A 19,978-nucleotide genomic window follows, 5' to 3' on the forward strand; every position below is an offset into this window, starting at 1 on the left:
GATAATAATATTATAATTTTAATATTCAATTTAATTTATATTTTTATTATTTAAGTATCATTGATAATTAATACTTTAATATAAATTGCATTGGCCGGACATTGCACTTAATATTTTTTGTTATCAACAAAAAACATATAAGTATTTTTATAATAAATATAGTATTAAATAATAATATATATCATGACTTAAAAATTCTCACGTATGTAATAAATAATATTTTATATTTACAGTGTCAAAGAACTCGTGAAAATAAAAAATAAAATAAATTAATGATCACATTGCAAAAGGTAACTCAAAATAAAATAATAATAGAAGAAAAATTATCAGTGTATAATAATAATTATTATTTGGAATTATTTTAAAGGTATATATGGTAGTGAGAAGGCACAATTGATAGTAATTGTGCAGCTTATGCAGTATGAGTGTCCTTCATCAGACGAATTAACGGATGAAGTTTACCTTCCTTGGAGTCTCTATACTCTTCTAAAAGCTGTAAATTTATTTAGTGACTATAAATATTATTATTAAATTATTTAATATCAAGAAAATCAAGGTAAGAGACCCTGTACCCTATCAGGGAATTACTATCTGGTTATAGAGTATATTCACCCTAAATTATAACGTGACATTATAAGTCGATAAATTTAAGTCTTTTTTATTGTTATCCAAAATTTCATAAGCGAAAAACATTATTCAGTACAGCAATTGCGTAAAAAAGCTTCAAATTTTGATAATCATAACAGAATTTTCGAGGGACTTTTGAATTTTAATATTTCTATTCACGCGCGTGTAACAGAATAGATATTTTGACCGATTTTTGAAAAAATGATAATTTTTTACTATATTTACTAAATTTAATTAAATATCGATATACAAATACATGTAGTGATCGAGTATTAGGTCTTTTACCTTAAGTACACATCGAGGACTTTAGCAGAAAATTTTCTGACTCCATTTTTATAAATATTTTTTATATGTTTAAAAATTTCCCATGTGGAGTTAAAAAGTTTTCTTCTTTAGCCGATAGGGCAGAGGTACCGTTTTTGGACACTTACGGCAGTTTTGGACACTTGAAAAATTCAAATAAATTAATTTGTAAAATACGCAGTGACATAATTAATTTTTGTACCCCACTATTACAATGGAAGATTTTTTCACCACGTTTCCATTAATCAAAATAAAGTAATCGTTATCAAAAAATGGAGCAGTGGCCACAAATGGTACTCCTACCCTAAATAAATTTATAAATAAATAATTTTCTAATGGATCAGTATTACCTGATAGGACATTTCACATGAGAGGACGGCAGTAGCTTCAGGATTTTTATGAGTTGCTGCAAGAAGTGTTGGAAGAGTAAACAGTGCTAGTCTAGGATCACCGTAAAATGGAAAAGGTAATGTACAAAGCTGTTGAAGAACACTAGAACCGGCGCCAGCGGTCTGAAGAACCAGCTATAAGACAAAAAATAAATGTCTCTATTTTATTTATACAGTAGACATAAAAAAAAAAAAAAACAAAAAAAAACAATAAATACCTTTATTTTAATATTTATACAATAAAGACTTAAAAGAAAAAATATAAAGTATTAAATTTAAGGATATGAGTTATAAATACATTGGCCAAGTACCCGTGGGAAATAGTTGTGACCAGGTGTGACGGAAATATCTTTAGAATTATACAATAAATTAAAACGAAAATGGGCACAATGTCAATTGACTTTGCCAGCAAATTCACCTGTGACAGTTTAGAACAAGTGTAAAGGAAGTTACTTGTATTAAACGGCAGTCATACACCGAACAATTTAAATATACCCGCATATTATTCACCATTGAATTAACTACAATAATAACAATAATGAAATAAAACCGTCATTGATGTGTCAGAAAATAAAAGTGAGTATACACGAGAATAAGAATAAAAGGAAACAAAAAGATATTCCTTGAGAAAACAAAGAAGACTGTGGTAATCCTTTGTTTATAATCTCCAAAAAACTCGTCTGTATGCAAATGTCAATCCGCATTCACCTCCTACATGTGTATAATTAATGAAAACAATTCACGAATTCATCGCTGAAACAAATCCTCGATCTGTAAGCTCCAAATGCATTTAAAAAAGCCAAAGAAAAAAAATTATGAATAAAAAAAAATATACGACGAGCAAGTGAAGTATAAAAATAATCAAATCTTGAAATTTCCCGTGGAAGATTTAAGAAAAAAAAAAATTATAAAAATACTCTTCAATGAATCATCTCTTATGAATCTCTTTTTTAAAATCTCTGTTTTTTATTTTTATTTTTATTTTTATTTTAGTACTTTTTTTTAACATCTCTTCGTGACAGCCGTCCCTTATTTATCTCTCGGCTCACTCTAAACACAACACACAAGAGTACCACAGGCGCCACAACGTAAAGATGTGCGTTCTTACGAAGCAAACCCTTATTTAGGTCTCCTGGGTGATGCACCACCCGGCAAGTAAAGTGTGCCTCCGCAATTGCCATTGGAACTTAACTCTCAGGACAGGAGTACAGTAAAACTTGGGTCGGTATTCATCGGCATAAGATGAGAGTATGGTCTCACATCCACCGTCTAGCGTCTGAAGTCTAGTGTCTAGCGTCTACTAGTCGTATATATCGGCAAAGAGTAAAGTACGAAGGTTCTGAAGTTTAGTAGTAGTAGAAATACCAATATATATATACATACATATATATCTATAGATAGATTTATAAGTAAAAGCATATGAGACATTATGTAGATGTACAGATGATGAAGAAAGAGCGTATGTGAGTGCAGAGAAGCTGTTAGACACAACACACTCAACGGACCTCCCATCAATATGCGCGACCAAATGCCGTTAAGATATTATATGTATATATAGATATATATATATATATATATTGGACATAAGGCTTTTTACCATTCCGTGTGCTCGTCGGTGGCGGTTCTTATAACCATCATCCATCCCACTCATATATCTATATCTATACATACATAGGAAGCATTTGTGACCCGGCACGCGTCGAAATACATGTTGAGTGCATCGTTCCACGTCAACGCATTCGTCTCTCATCCTCTTAAGTGGGCTCTTTCCACACTCTCCTCTACTATCCTTTTCACTTACTTTTACCTCATCGCGCTATCATCTCACTTACACAATGATTTACGAACCATCAACAATCACTTTCGAAGACCTTCAGTCTACACTTTGACTCTGGCTCTGCCTGCTACACTGACTTTAAAAATTTTTCCTCAAGAAAAATGAAATTTCATTTTTATTTATTTAGATTTTTTGCTTCTCTCTAAAAAAATAATAATGATAATAAAAGTAGTGGAGTAAATTGTGGTGGCGTCTTTATTATCAAAACTCTGGACCTGGAGTCAGATAACTGGGACCAATTGATGTGTTCTAGGTCCTATCGCTACCGTGAACCATCTACAAGGTTTCGACACGGACATTCCAGCAATACCAGTGTTATCGACGTTTAAAAAAACCTTTACTACTCGGAACCTTGACTCATCTTTTAAGCTTTTAGATTATAATTACCGCGTGTGTTACACTCTACTCTGAGATATTATAATTTTTTTAAATATATTTATTTTTGAAAGACTAAAAACGTTATTTTATATTTATTGTCAACACATATTTATGTGATAATATTTAAGGATGAATATACATACCTGATTATCGGTATTATTTACGGCAAAGTAACCGAGAACAGTAAATAGCTCAGTGAGAATGTGGACTGCCGTTGGTGAACTCTGGGTGGCTTTACTCGTCTCATTTATTTCTTCAAGGGGTTCCTCCCTTAGAAACCTGGTGATCAGGTGGCTGGCTATCAACCGCCATTGTAAACTAGTACCCTCAGCTCCCAGTAATTTCTGCAACAAGCCAAACCAGCATTACGCTTTTAATAAAATAACCCACAATAAATTACCCGCTAAATTTGCGGTAAAAATTATTGGCAAGATTAATTTTTTTTTTTTTTAACTCAAAAGCGGCAATAAAAAGTAAGGCGTGGGTAATATTAAATAAGACAACTAAGCAAAGAATAGATAATAGACGTTGGTCTTCTAGCAATCAAATTTCCAGCGGCAGCCGGGCCTCAACAAGGGATAATCGAGTGATCTCCCGCGGGACCACAACAGGGGGCATCCTGCCGGGACAGAGGGGTCCCAGCACGCGGGTAAAAAATTTACTACTCGCTACTCACTCATTGACTCATGTTGTTATACGTATGAAGACTAACCCACTCTGTACTATGGTCTATGGTATACTTTGTAAGCTTATGCTTATGTACACATACGATGGGCGCGAGGTGTGCTACTGCTGCTTCAGATTTAATTCGTGGTTTGATCGCCACAACCTACCCGGCTGTCAAGCTGTATAATACAATATCCTACTGCTGCTACTGCTAAAGTATATTGGGATACTGAATTTATCCCTGGTGATGTTGATATGCTTGGCGTCTCCTGCTGGGTTAATGTCTCTATCGTACACTAAATTATTTTCCTCTCACTCTTTCTCTCTCGGAAACCCCGTGGGTTTGTAAATGGCTAATGGCAAAAAAAAAAAAAAAAAAAAAAAATATATATATATATATATATATCAGTAGGCGCGACTCAATATGCCCAAGGGAGTAGACGATTGATTATTTTTTGATGGACTACCTTTAAGGGTATATCAAGTACACTAATGTATATAAATAATATACTAAGTATAATAAATTTTAGTGATATAAAAATTACCAAGACAAGAGGATGAGGGTTTTGAGCTTTCAATAACCAGCACAATATTGAGTTGTATAGAGAGCCAATTGTGATAAAAATAAAAGGGTTTGGACGACCCTAAATACTTGATCTTATTACAGTGAGCTGGGTCTCCTTTGCACATCGACGAGTCAATAAGTTTATTTTATTAAATCATTGATGATTTAATAATAAATATATACAAATATATACATATATTAAAAATTTATATTTTCATATTATTAAGTTTTACCTGAAGTGTTTGTAGATCCACTTGAGCAATCGACTTGAGCAACTTGAGAGTACGTGAAGCTAGAAGTTTTGCCGAAGAGGACGAGCAGCTGGTTTGCCCAGGTGTGGGTGAAGCACATTTTTGATGGGCCAAAGCAAACGTTGCGTAGAGACACCCGATAGCTCCAGCAGCTTCAGTTGTCTCAAGACATCCCAGCAGATGAGATTCAGCGGTGCTTTGTTCAGATTCATGATTCACCGAATTTGAGTTGTCATTATTACTATTTACGCGTTTAAGGTGACATGTCAGCCGATGAAGAAGGTCATAGGACGCGAGAAGAAGCGGTGACTCGTGTTCCTGGTCCAATAAATAATCACTTTCAATGAGCGCTCGGTTGTGACGAGTCACTCGGTCAACTAGACCACCAGTTACCAGGAATCTGCAAGCATATTATTTTTATTTATTAATTATTAGTTTAAGTGAAATGGGGCAGGACTTTTGATATGAGATAGATGATGATTATCTGGCTGACAAGTGTCTCTCGGTACAGTACTGATGGCTGATTGAAATTGAATGAGAGCGTAGTATAAAGAAGACAAGCATAAGAGGGTGAGACGGTGGACAAAAAAAATACTATTGCTTACAACGAAGCATGTGTGACGGCGTAACACGAGAGGATTATAACATCAGTGGGTAATTCTGTGTAGAGCTTTACGACCCCTGCGAATATTTTATTTCTCTCTAGCTCTTCTCTCTTGTTTTTCTCTATTTCCAGTTGCTCATTCTACGATACGGAGGCATACTGAATTGTATATATGTTTTTCTTTCTATCCCCGTCTACCATCGGCCCCCGAAACTTGAAATTTTCTGTTTCACTTTATCTCATTTAAACGGGACGCGATAAACGTCGCCTCTTTTTATTTGGTCTGAGCCATCGAGTGGAGGTTCGGGGTCGGGCGACCCCAATGGAGAACTCAAGGGGACCAAGAGCGTCCTGTCAGTGCGTATTATCGCTGGCTCTCTCTTTTTCTCTAACGTACGACATCCACGCGGTACTAAATGCACATACAGCAGCAGCAGTAGCAAAGAAAGACAACAAATACATACACGTTCAGACTACAGACCCCCGTGAAATGCCGCGCGACGTACTCTCGCCTCGATCTATGGAAGAATAATAGAAAATACATATAATACACACCCTATCGCAAGTGCAACGACGCGACCAACTGTCGCGTCTAATCATCGACGAGATGAGGTAAGTGATCCTATGATTTTAGTCCTGATATTTTTTTAAAATAAACATCATTTCTATTTTTATTCAATTATGTTTTTAATAATCTCTATAATTATTTGATATTTATTTAGATCAAGGCGTATTTTTAAATAAAAAATATGGAAAACGGTTGACCCCGCAGGACAACCCGAAAACATCCCGCAAAAATAATGTGTCTGAAGAACGGAACGTTTTTCGCCCAACGAAAATGAAAAATTTATGTAATTTGACCGCTTAAGGGGTAGTTGGAAGTAGCCTGCAATTTTCGGCTGACAAAAATATAAGCCTGATATTATAAAAAATAATAATTTATATAAACAATAATAATGATAGGATTACTGTACCCGATTTGAAACGCAAATTTCAAAGGGTCATTGATACACCCAAGTGACCCTATCAATACATCAGCATTACAAATCGAATCGCCCGGCTGGAATATTACTATTATACATATTACGAGCAATGACAATGCATACATACATATATACATATATATACAGCATGTGTATCCAACATTCATGTATAATATATAAACATTTTCCTTACTCTTTTCCCCTCTTACATTGTTGTTTAGTCCGGAATATTATTAATGTTATATCATAGAATATATACCGCCGTCGGTCGTTTCTCGTCATCGATAATAATGTGTATGCGTAGGGAATAAACTAATCTCGGTGTACACAAATTTTTAGGTAAGGGAGCCAGAAATAATCACGAGAGATGTTAATCCATCCAACACACTGTGGTGCATTTTATTTGAGAATTTGTCGAATACTATAATCCCAGTATCAATTGTCCGGAGTAGTGTTAATGGTGATCCTACTCTCGATATCCGACACTCCATAAACTACAGTTTAATCATATAATCAACTGCCACGTGTCATAAAAAAAAGTACCTTCGGCGCGAGAAATATTTTGCATTTTAAAACGAAGACAAAACTTTTTTTTTTCAAAAAACTTTAATTAGTTTTTGATAATCGCGAGTTTATTAAAGTCTTGCTATGAAATTTCGCGTATTTAAAAATTAATTATCCATAAAAAAAAAAAGTTTTTTAATTAAAATTCAGGTCTTTCAAATAACTATCAGCTTTAATATTAATATTATTTAAAATTGATTTACTTATGGACAAAAAATAATTATTTAAATGAAATTAATTAACATACGGTACGATTTTAATTTTCATGACATTTGTGACTTGGAAATTTAAAGTTATGTAAAAATAAAGTATTTAAATAAGTTCATTAATATTTTATATTAACGGCTGATTTTAAATTTGAATAATTTCAAGTAATTTTTAAAATTAAAATAAAAATTTTTTCCAGTATCGGATATTTTTTTAAAATTTAGTTTTTAAATATTAAAATAAATTTCTTTAATCAACAGATTAAAGCGTATGGAAATATTTACATTAGGGTGTTACCTTTTATAATCTTTTAATATTGTCAATGGGTTTAATAAAAATATTTATAATTCATTAGATTTTAATCAATCAGGCAGTCGTAAATCCGTGACGCCGGTACGACCAGTGACAGCTCGTCATTTCAATGTTTCCGCTGGTCTACTTCAAAATTATTATGCTTGAATTGGAGCAAAGTCACGGCAGCCTCGTCTAGTCCTAACGTATGAGTAACGTGTGATAACATTAGGAGAAAGTGAGAAGAAAATATACTCAATGCAGTTAAATAAAAGGAGAAAACGAGAGGTGATAGTAGTAATAGTCACTAGTGGGAGCCCACGAAGCGCAAAGATATGCACCCTAGTAGTAAGAACCCGGGGGTGCCCCTATAACACTGGGGGCACTATGAAATAATCATATGGTTAGCTAATGGTGGTCCGGGGGTTGTGATTGCCAGTCCAGCCGTACTCAGATATACCAACCTCCACCCCACCCCATCTCATACCATCCTATACTTATACTTAGTGAAGAGAACGGTCCATGACGACGGCCGATGGGAGTAATAAATAAATTCAATATATTTGCTTGGGGTCCCGCAAACATTCAATGATAGATCGCAATCTCGGGCTGATGAGATGCAGACTTTTTCATTTTTCTTCCGGCATTTCAGATTCAAAAAAAAAAAAAAAAACAATCTTATAAGACATTTTTTTTACTTCTTCAATAAATCAGAAGATTATTAGATACCATCAAGATAATTACGACTTACAGATTATAAATCTGCGACTAAATTTATTATAAAAAGATGATTTTTTTTTTAATATTTAAAATCTTGATGACATTTTTACTCTGACCTTGGAGATATCCGATGTCCGACTAATACCTTCTTAGCCTGATTTTTCAAACCTATAGAATTACAATTTGACATGTTAAATCTTTGGTCTTATACACGCGAGATAAGTATTATCAAGACTTATAAAACCAACGTCAACACTACGCAAAAAAAAGTAAATAAAAAATAATTATTTTTTTTTATTTAATACATAAATATGACAACGAGTGAAAATGACAATCTCAATTGTGAAATGAACACGAAATATCGATTGTACGGTAGGAGGCACAAGAAGCAAGAAGGACATCATCACTGGCATGCTTCTATCCTGTCGAGCCACACTTGTTACAATATTTACAAAGTCTCCTCTTTCTCTCGACCCCTACAGTTTGCGACACTGACAAGTGTCCCCCAACTTTCCCCAGTTTTTTTTTCTTACCTACTTATTTTCCCTCCACATTTACGTTGTTTTATATTTCCCTCTACCCAATACACGGACACAAAAAACAATGGAAATAAATTTTTCTAATTGAGTCTATCGACTATCGACTCCTAATACCTGGAGAAAAAAATCAGGAAGCGAAGGTATAGGACGAGGCTGGTCGTCCAAGTGAAAAATCTTGCTGGATTACCACAGGCCGGATATTCGAAGGTGTTACGGACCAGAATACCTTCTCGAATTGGTAATGTATTTTAATCTCTTCTCTATACACAAACCCAAACTCATCTACTCCTACAACATAAATATATATGTGTATAGATGGGTTCATCCGTCTATTCTACTGTTCTCAGTGTGCTAGGGCATAGAGCAAGAGAAACTGGCTCAGGATATTGCTACTCCGCGTTCGTTGACGCGTAATGCATTCACGACGGGATTTTGGGGTGGCGAAACGGCCCAAACAGACGACGTTGCTGCTGTGCTGCTACTAGTCCTCTATACTAATCTATATACAGGCGGTGGATGGAAACTGGATGGGGTTGCGTTTGCGAACTATATATAGGGATGAGAGATTTAGGGGTGACTGTACACCATAAACGTGAGTTTGCACTCCGGATTGTAAATAAAGCAATCGATTGAATACAAATGGATAAATTCACATCCTCAAACTTTACTTGCTGTATATTAAATAAAAATCTTATTGTTTAAATTCCGTAAGGTATGGACATGACACTGGATAAATACGTCATTTTATTTAACTCAAGTTACAGATAAAATTATTTTTTTACAGGTCGATGTGCGACACTGATGAACAAGATGGACAGAGCATGAATTAAGTTTGTGTCAGTTCCAGGTTTAATCTGGATAATAGTCTCGCTAAAGTGTTGAAGGAGAAAGTGTGATGGAGGACTGGGAATATCAACACCCGGGATATATTCTGGCTCACGATCCCCTCGTACACACTGCGACGCCTGATCAAATACTCGGTTGTGCTCCTACACTTTATATTACACTTAAACTATATATTTTTACAATTATTAACATCAATATTAATCCAATACATTTACTATTTATAATTATTATTATTTTTTTAGAAAATATCTCCAACGATTGTCCACTTGGATAGAAAATATTATCATAAAATTACTAATGAGTAATAAAAGAAACTGAGTCATCAAATCACTGCCTGCATACAGTCTGGTATTTTTATTTTACAACAAAAACTATATGGATGTATGTATATATGAAAGACAGCTGATATGTTCAAAGAGCATCTGCTTTTATTGAGTCCAACCCTATATAATATATACTTATGTGCCACTGATCACCGGTCAGACAAGAGCCAGCAAATTACGCCCACGATGCGTCAGCGATGAGAATAATAAAAAATAAAAAATTTAAAAAATGCTGAGACAAGTTTTTTAGCAAAAAAAAAAAAAAGTTTATAATGTGTAACTAAATTGATGAGTAAGAATATTTTAAAACATTTTTTTTTGTCTTACAGATATATTGTAAAATTATTTACGGCGTGGACTAGAAATTGGAGTGACGGAGTCGATAAAGAATATGGAATAGGAAGAGAGAAGAGCTCACCAGGGAGGGAAGTTATCGGAGGGATGAGTGAGGAAGCTTGGCAGAGGGTGATGGCACACCCGTACCGAAGTGAGGGTGAATTTGGAATAGAGAGAGTCCATTAGCAGATTACGTACCCAACCCGCCTAGCTCATTCACCCCCTCAATGTTTTTCTTTTTACTTATTATTATTATTTTTTTTTACGTCTTCCCGTCACTATCTTTTTCTCATACAAACCCTCGTGCTCTACACGTGTCCTGTCTTTATTTTTTAGAGATTTAGATTTTTAAAATTATTTTTTCTTTCACAATAATTATATAAGTTTGTACTTTGTTTACGTATTTAATCGTTTTGCTAAAAATTTTAATTGTGTCACGTTCCGGGGGAGTGACAAGACCCTTTTGATTTTAGCACAAAGACTTTGGAATCGTCGATTGTTTAAAAATCATCAAATTAAAGCCTAGTTGATCCGATATTAATTCAAATCTTTGGAGAAATATTTAACAAGACTATCCAACATCTTATTAAAAAGTTTATTAATTAAAAGTATTAAAAAATTAATACATACATTACTTTTAGTTTATTAAATATTTTTTAAATTAAAAAATATTTTTTTTGTAATTTCAATTTACGGGGATTTTTAATTTGAAAATCCGGTTCGGAGTTAATTCCGATTTAAATAAAATCCGTAATTACTTTGAATTCACTCCCGATTTTTTACAATGTATGAAATTTTACATAAAATTTATTATTTTTATAAACGATTAACGATTATTAGTTAGTCGAGATATTAAATTTATTTGAATTTGTAAATAATTTTGTCGGTAATTACTAAGCTATTTATAAATATGCAATACATGTCTATATAAGTGATCATGATTAAGACATTAAAATAATCTTAACTGATCGAGTAAAAAGATTAAGTAAATTGAATAATTAAATTTGTACCGAGTTGTTTTACGATTTTATTATTTTATAATGTAACATATTTACCGTAAACTAGACTTTAACAAGTATTTACAATTAAACTACTTTAAGCGGAAATTTTTTTTAAAACTTATATCGAAATGTAACAGAGTAATATTATTATTAAATAAATTTATGACCACAATAACTTCGTAAGCAGAAATAAGTTTAGTGTTAAGTAGAATTAGCAAGTGATTTTAAGTCATTAAGTAAATCAATAAATATTTATTTTATTGCCATAAAATTTAAAGTATTCAAGTAGTGGTAGTTGTCAATTAATATTTGCGGAAAAAAAACTATCGTATAGGTAAATAATAATAAAACAAAGTATTCTTGAGAAATAAATCGTAAATACGGTGATAAATAAAGGGCATTAATAAAATAATTAAATGAGATCAAGAAATTTAAAATAATAAACCCGCAGATCCATTACGCGATAAAAAAATTTTTGAATAAAAATATAATAAAGAGAACAAAAAATGATAAACAAATGATGGCTGATAAGTGCGTTAAATTGATAAAAGCAGGGATATGTAGACACTTGGGTGTTGATTTTTTTTTCTTTTTTTTTTGCGAAATTCCAATCTCAAGTGCCTCCGAAGTGCATTATCTACCTTATCGAAACCACCGATTCACATAATATTCCATGAACTCGGTGAATGACACTCGAGCCGGATCCACTCCCAACATAATCGCTATCCAGATAATCGCAGTGGCTTGTACGTGCCAGAAAATTGTTTCCTCAGAACTTTAAAAGTTTAAAAAAAAAAGTTTACCAATTCAAGATTAAATAAAATACTTTAAGCTAAGATTTAAAATTGATTTTTAAAAAATATATACAGAAAAAAATGATTTTTTGACGCAAGAAATTTTTTCTTGTCAATTCATAATACAAACATTTTTTTTGAATATATTGACTTTTTTTTTGTGCTGATATTCAAAGTTCAAAAATTGGATAACGAGAAAAATTTATACGTTAGTATATGAAACGCAATCGTGCTAAGTAAAATCCATGACTGGTCGTTTTGCATCGGGAGAATTAATCATAACACATCGAGCCCCTTCCTGTTGCATAGCGTCGCTGGTTTAATAAAAAAGAAAGGGGAGAAATGTATACATATATATGCCGGATAATAATCGTACAATGAATATTGTAAGGAGTGAGAGCAGATAGAAATGATGACAAAAAAATGTATGTATGAAAAAAAAATAACAAAAAATAAACTAGGGAAATAAAAATAAAGGAGATTGACATGATGAAGTCAAAGGGTTCATGAGAGAGCTGGAGGGTCTAAATAAGAGGAAGTTGACCCAGGTGTCTTTCGTTCAACGGCGCCATGAGGATCAACTACTACACTGTAGTAGTAATGCAGCAGTTAAAACAGATTGGGTCTCGTCAATCTGACTGACTGAAGAGTATTATATTACTGTCGGTCAACTCGCGGTGGTCTACTCCAACGAATTCATCATGTTGTAACGAGGGTGGTCTTATTAACACAGCCTGTGGGTTTTTTCATGTCTAAATATTTTGGGGTAAGAAACGATAATAGACCGTTAGATTTCTTTCAGTCCTCACTATTTATGTCTCATTGACTAAGACATACTTTTATTTCAATAAATGAGTAAATGGCCTCGGCAAATATAAATTTTTAATTAAGTAAGACAATATTGATTGATGTTGTTAATGATATAGGTACTTACCCAATGATATCGTGGAGACGACTTTGTACGATAGATTTATTGGAAGGCACTTCTGGTACAAGACTGCAGAGTAATTGAATAGCCGCAGTTGCAACGCTGGCATTACTTGTGTTCGTCGTTGACTCTTGAGTCTGTGCAGCGTCATCCAAACTAGCAACTGCCTGTAATATTAAAATGAGAGGAGACTCAGTATGTGGACATTTCATTTTATTTTATTTTTTTTCTGTATTTTATTGACGCTCGAGCAAACTCTTTCATCAAAGTGAATGGAATGAAAAAAAATGGACAAATAAAAAATAAGAGAAAAGAAAAAATATAAAAAGGGGACAACAGTGATGTTACAAGGGGAGTTTTTGGGTACTTTTTATCAGAAATTTCAAGTTTCGTTCTTGTGTATATTTAGGAAAAAAAAAAATGATAATAAATAAAAATGAAAAACAACCCCTTTGACAATATATCCAGGTCCAATTGCTCAGACACGATTGCTTATTGTCCAAGGACTTGGATTAAAACTACTACGACTGCCACTAAAATGAATCTTTATAAAAAATATCCGAGAGTAAATTTTGTCAATGATGATGGAGTTGTTATACTTGAAGAAGGAAATTGACTGCTGGTAAAAGGACATTGGTAGCATTACTCGAGAAGTGAAAGCAGAGTCGTTGTTGAATAACAACTCGGCCATTTCGTTGTTCTCGAGTATCATCATCACATACAAGAGTAAAGTTGAGACGGGGAGCAAAGTAAATGTAAGAGAAAGAGAGAGCGAGAGAGATAAATTAAAGTGCAGGAGACGATTGGATGTGGAATAGACGACGACACTAGTGTGAATAGGTCGTTGAAAGGAGAGCTACGAGACAAAAGATTAGGTCGATTCGTATGACGACCACTCGAAAGTACCACGAGCAAGAGAAAGAGTCCAGTGGATAAAATTTCGATGTCTATGTAATGGTATATCCACGTACGACATACGATAACGACGAGGACATTGTCGACGATGATGACTACTCGTCTCTATTACTTTTTTCTCTCTCCTCTCTCTTCTTCTTGTTCTATGTGCACTTTCGATATTCATACTCCCTTTCTCTCTCTCTCTGGCCCCTTGTCTTCCAGCAGAGTCGAGAAGTCTGCACGTTGTGGCGGTCTGCGTGACGTCGCTAAAAGCTCTCTCGCCGCTAATGCATTTGCTGAGGGGAAATCGCAGCCGTCTGAGTTAGACTTGAGAGCAGAAGTGATTATATATATATATGTATACATATATATAAGAGCGAAAGAGAGACAGTATTATAAAAATTGAGATAGCAGGAGTAAGAAAAAGAACAAGAAAGAAGATAGTAGATAAAGAGGATGTAAAGTATAAGGCGAGAGAAATCACGCACTAGCACGAATATCCAGAATGAGTAATTGTTGTCTCAGTTTTGTCGCGTTCACTGATTTGTGACCGGTCATATTTATGAATTCACGATAAATTGTTGAACGAGTGATCTATAGGTTTTTTATCAAACGCAAATGTTAAATAAAGAAGCAACTGGTGGACTAGTCATCCAGCCCAGTATATGTATGTGTAAATTTATAATATTATTATGGACAACTCTTGGTCATCTTGTGTCTCAGGATTTTATTTATTTTATAAAAACTACCAGACTCGATGGTCTTTCTGACAAGTCTGAAAAGACTGTGCTCCAGTTCTGGGTCCGCTTAAAATGCTTAATCCTTATTTTGACAAGGCAACAAGCCTGCTCTGGCGTCACTGGCTTATACATACGAATGAGGTAAAAAGAAAGACAACATATCTTTACGTCTATCTGGAAGCATTAACATAACTTTTTTTTTTTTTTTGTTTATTTATTTTTATTTTACGTTGATTTATGCGTCACTCCGAAGTTCTCTCGTTTGGGTTCTTGTCTCGTTGGTCATTTTTTAATGATTAAATGCTAATAAAATGTCCCGCTCTGCCACTGAGAGAGGACCCAGCACCATCTCACGGATTAACACAATACTTTTGTGTTGGGAAAAAATAACTTAGTGGGTAATATCGGATTGTAAAATTTAAATTACCTCGAATCTCTGTAGTATAAGATCCAGAATAGTAAGAATTTTATTGCTAAGCAGAACAGCTTCAATATTATCAGAATGATCGTTGACACTGGCTTTGTAGACTCGGCAAATTGACATGATACTTCTGAAATTTATTCAAATTTAATAATAATTTTATTCATAAACTAAATCTTTCACAAGCGTCTGACTACTACTTACTTATTCGATAGAGTGTGAGAATTATTCTGAATATTAACCCCGAGATTTAATAAATTTGTCAAAGTCTCGAATCCATTTAAAGATTGAAAGACATCTTGATCAACAGAACTCTGAAAATAAAAAAAAAAGTTTTAACATTGATTAAGTCAACTCTGGTAATTTATAAATTTAACAATCAACATAAATTTAACTCACAGTTTTACTAAAAACCCTTCCGATTTCACCTAAACATCTTTCAAGTCCAGCAACTGCGACACTTGACCATGTAGTTTTGCCATGACTGCTACACAATCGATCCAACTCCTTCAAGTTTCTCCTCAACTTTGTCTTATTACTCGACTCAATATTCTGTCCATTTTCACCAGTCTGTGAGTTTTTCCACTCTTGTCCTCGAGCAGTCATACGCTGTTTGAGTTTCCTGCTTCGTCTCTTCAAGGCTCTTTGTTTCTCCTTAGCAGCCTTATCATCGGCAACAGCACTTGACACCTGGACATCTTTTATCTGAGTAATATTGAACTTGTGTAAATCATCTCGCGACAATTCTTTACCATCATGGACTTTTTTAACAGCATCCAGGTGGTGTTTGCTCTTCAAATGACTAACTAGACATACTTCATTAAGTATCTGAGTATTGCACAGCGAGCATTGCTTTGGAGCTGGGTAACATTTCAAAGTCGGCGGTATTTCTTCCATTCTCAAGATGGACAATTCAACAGCACGTTGTCTGATGTGCTCAATATTTTCTCCATGGCGCCTAGCGGATTCCTGTTGTTTTTGCGCTATTTTCTTTTGCAGTTCCTCTTGATTGGCCAGCTGAGCAGCATGAAGCGCACTCAGACGTTCTTCACGGTCTCTTGCTTTTTCTCGAGCCAGTTCTAATCGTTCTTTTTCTCTCTCTAGCTGCATTTTACCCACTCGTTCTTCACGTTCGCGTCTTGTCTGTCGCATCTTCTGAATTCTCAGCAGCCGTTCGGCTTCTAATGCACGCCGTCGCTCTTCAGCAGCAGCTTCTTTAGCTGCTTTTTCTTCTTGACGTCTTTGACGTTCCTCATGAATACCTTGGATACGCTCTTCTTGCTCTTGACACAGTGCCATAAAGTCGTGACGTTTATTTTGCGCTTCTAGTTCATTAATAAAAGCTATTTCTTTGAGCTTGGAGTCTTCATCGTGGGCTTTGCGTACAACTTCAAGCAAATGTTGGGTCCGATTTTCTTCAGCTCTCTTTAACTTCATTTCCATTCGTAATCTTTTGTCTTCTGTTAGCTGATTCTTGGCTCTCTTGACATCTTCAACTTTATTTAGCAGTTCACGGAGACGCTGAGACTTTTCTGACAAAAGTTTCAATCGTTTATGTTGTGCGCAAGCTTGTTTGGCTTGGTACCGTCTCAAAGTTTCGGGCAAAGATCGTTTTCGCGATGGAGAAGAAAGTTTCTGATGAAGTTCCAAAGCTCTACCGGGATGCCGAGCTACGAGAGCTTTAAGTTGTGCTAGAGTATCAACTCGTTCAGCCCAAGACATACCTTCTAACATGTTCTCATAACGATCTTCAAGACTAATGTCATCAACAACTTCATTTATAGTTTCTGGAATCTCTCCTTCTTCTATTTCCAGCATCATTTCTCCATCCGTTTCATCTGTTTCAGTGTCCACGTCAATTTCCGTAGACTCTAACTCTTGAATCTGCCTTTGAAGAGATGCTTCTTCATCTGACAGCTGTTGAGACCTTTTGGAATCGGCTTCTTCAGTCTTTCTCTCTTCCTCAAGAATAATTCTCTCGCGTTCAGCCTGAGCAGTCATAAACTGCTGAATTCTTTTTTCCAACAGCTCAGCTTCGCTTTTAAAAATTGCCGCGATCACTGACGTTGAATTTGTATCACAAGCAACATTTGGCACGACGTTTTCTTTTTTAGATTCATCATCAAAAGACTTGTGTTTACCATTAATCGTTATCATATTTTTACCTCTATCATCAAATTTAATCATGCTCATTTTTTCAACATTCAAATCCTTGTTTGGAGTTGGACAAGACACTGAGAATAAATTTTTCTTCTTCTTTTCATTAGGACTCTCAATCGACAGTGCGGGCAAAGAGGTTGCAGTAGTCGGCCGATGAAACCTCGTTGACATACTCAAGCTATGAGAACTTCCTCGTCGACATCTACCGCGTACTGTCTGCCAGCCATCGCTGTCTTCCGACGATTTTCTACTTTTAGCCGTTTGCTTCGACAGCACCTCAACAGAACCACTGATGTCACTAGATTCTTCAAGCTGACGATCATTTCTTAATCGTTGCAATCGTCTGCGCACCATCACTGAGGAACCAGGTCTAGCTTTACTAACACTCGACACTTCTCGTACATTTAAACTCGTCTTACTTCTTACCATTTTGGGAGCCTCTGGTAATTGATTTGAAGATTTTTGGGATTGTGAAACAGCAGCGTATGGTCTAGAAGGATTCGGAGTAGACCGCGGTCTTGCAGAATTATTTGACATATTTCTGTTAATATTTTTATTATCAACTATTGTAACCCGGTCATTTTCAACTCTAGATAATTCAGTTAATGTTCCATTTGTTTTATTTTTAATCCTCTCAATATCAGCAAGACTGTGAATCCGTTTAAGTGCTCCAGTCTCATTATTTTTATTTTCTTTGTTGACGCTCGTATTTTTAGCGTCGCGATTTATAATCTCATTAGACTTTTTATTGTTAACATTACCATTCAATTTAACTGACGTCGCTGATCTAGCGAAACTCCTTCCAACAACTCTACCAACCGTCGACGATTCTCTGCACATAATTCTATCACTCTCACGTTCAACAGAATTTCTTCGCCTGTCTTTAAGATTATTTGGATCTTTTCTCGATACATTTTTATTGTCCTTAATTCTTTTATAATCACAAGCATCACGTATAGAATTCAACAACTTCTCAGCATTACTAGCCGTTCTATTTTCCCCCTGATCATCCGGACTCTGACAAGTTGGACTCAATCGCTGTGTTGGACTAGAACATTTAGCTACTGACGAATTCCACATTCTACATGGTGATGTTTTTCTAACTTCCCAAGCGAGCGGTGCTTGTCTCAATGGAGGCGGTGAATTTTCATACGCCCATTTGACTTTAAACCACTCAATAAGATTATGAAAGTCTCGTGTATAATTTTCTAATACTAAAATAACTTCCTTACACTCTGATATGTTTTCATCTTCCTCACAAGTTTGATAAATACCATCAACTGCTCTTTGTAAATTACCAAATAAAAAAGCCCAATATCTTGCTTGTAACTCTAATGATAATAACAAATTTTAAATTAATAATTAGTCTAAATATCGAAGTTCTAATTAACGAATTGTCTAACTCCATTTCAGAAAATCTTCCATTTATATAAAAAAAAAGGTCTAGCTAAGACCCTTTAACTTTTTATTATTTAATTAACTCATAAAAAATATTGTTAGGCAATTTGCTAATTAGAACATCGATATGATAATAATAATATAAAAAATTATAAATAATAAATAAAATCACCAGATTTTTTATCACGACCAGTTGATGCTGAGCGTACTCGTGCTGAAGTCTTAATATTTCTTTTCATATTTGTTGATGAAATTACCCGTGGAACACTTGGTGGTTTTCTGGTAACTCTTTCAATATTATTAGTACCTACTGGGACATTAAATGCCACCAGGTTTCTAGCTGTTCTACCTTCTTCGCGAATTAATAATCTTACATCAGCCATTATTTAAAGCAATCTGAAAAAATAAATCAAAAGATATAGAATAAGAAACGAAATAAATAATAAGAAAAAACAAAATAACAAACTACGTAATTATTAACTCATAATAGCAAAGTAAAAAGGTTTAAAGTTTTTTTAGCTGTCATTGGAAACCTTGAGCCCACGCATTATTAATAAATTAAATTTGTCATGGTAAATATTTAATGAATGCCTTATTCTATCTGAACACATTGTATTACCCATGTTTATATAAATAAATACCTGCGTTATATACAATAAGTACCATGGATTATAATATTTATTTATAATCACGTGGATCACACGCAGTATTGTCGTCCCAACATCACAACAATCCGAAAGCTAAACACCTAACTGATGATAACAGAAAATATCGATTGTGTGACACCTCTGGAACAAATCAAATTTGACATTAGTCTATCTTTCTTTATCCACAAACTAAAAAGAGCAACGTGAAGCGTGAAAATACATTTTTTTGTTGGTACCTCTTTCAGCAGAGTGACATTTAATTTAAGTTGGCTAGTCTGCACCCTGGACTCTGTTCTTTAAAGTTTCGAGTGATCAAAAATTTGAATTTTCTCAAGTTGACGGCAACTGGCTGCTAACTTCTTGAGAAAGTTGGTAACAACTTGTAGTCAACAGTTATAAATCTTAAAGTGTGAGTGTGAATATGGCTGACAATTGTCAATTTTAAAAATTTTAAAATAAGTGAGCTAAATGTAAATCGTATTAAATTTAAAAAATGCACATATGTAGAATTTGAAAATCAGTATGTGCATTTTTTTTTTAATATATATTTAATTCATTTATTT

The 19,978-nt window shown here is 34.3% G+C and overlaps 1 protein-coding gene across 3 annotated transcripts; it reads right to left on the reverse strand.

Annotated features, from left to right (window-relative positions):
* Nucleotides 1-43: 43 nt before the first annotated feature.
* Nucleotides 44-19,612, reverse strand: LOC103576196 (S phase cyclin A-associated protein in the endoplasmic reticulum). 3 transcript variants are annotated; one of them, XM_014444107.2, is made up of 10 exons: nt 19,250-19,395; nt 18,941-19,164; nt 15,610-18,701; nt 15,415-15,524; nt 15,217-15,340; nt 13,159-13,319; nt 4,999-5,416; nt 3,678-3,878; nt 1,281-1,454; nt 44-493 (listed from the first exon to the last, which is right to left on the reverse strand). In XM_014444107.2, the coding sequence occupies exons 2-10, from the start codon at nt 19,149-19,151 to the stop codon at nt 413-415; spliced, it is 4,572 nt and encodes a 1,523-aa protein (XP_014299593.1). In that variant the 5' UTR covers nt 19,152-19,164; nt 19,250-19,395; the 3' UTR covers nt 44-412. The 3 variants fall into 3 exon arrangements, with proteins under 3 accessions (XP_014299593.1, XP_014299594.1, XP_008554539.1); XM_014444108.2 differs by having other exon boundaries at nt 19,235-19,395; XM_008556317.3 differs by lacking the exon at nt 19,250-19,395 and adding an exon at nt 19,410-19,612 and having other exon boundaries at nt 45-493.
* Nucleotides 19,613-19,978: the final 366 nt, after the last annotated feature.

Source organism: Microplitis demolitor, chromosome 3 (assembly GCF_026212275.2).
Source record: "Microplitis demolitor isolate Queensland-Clemson2020A chromosome 3, iyMicDemo2.1a, whole genome shotgun sequence".
Classification (NCBI taxonomy): Eukaryota; Metazoa; Arthropoda; class Insecta; order Hymenoptera; family Braconidae; genus Microplitis; species Microplitis demolitor.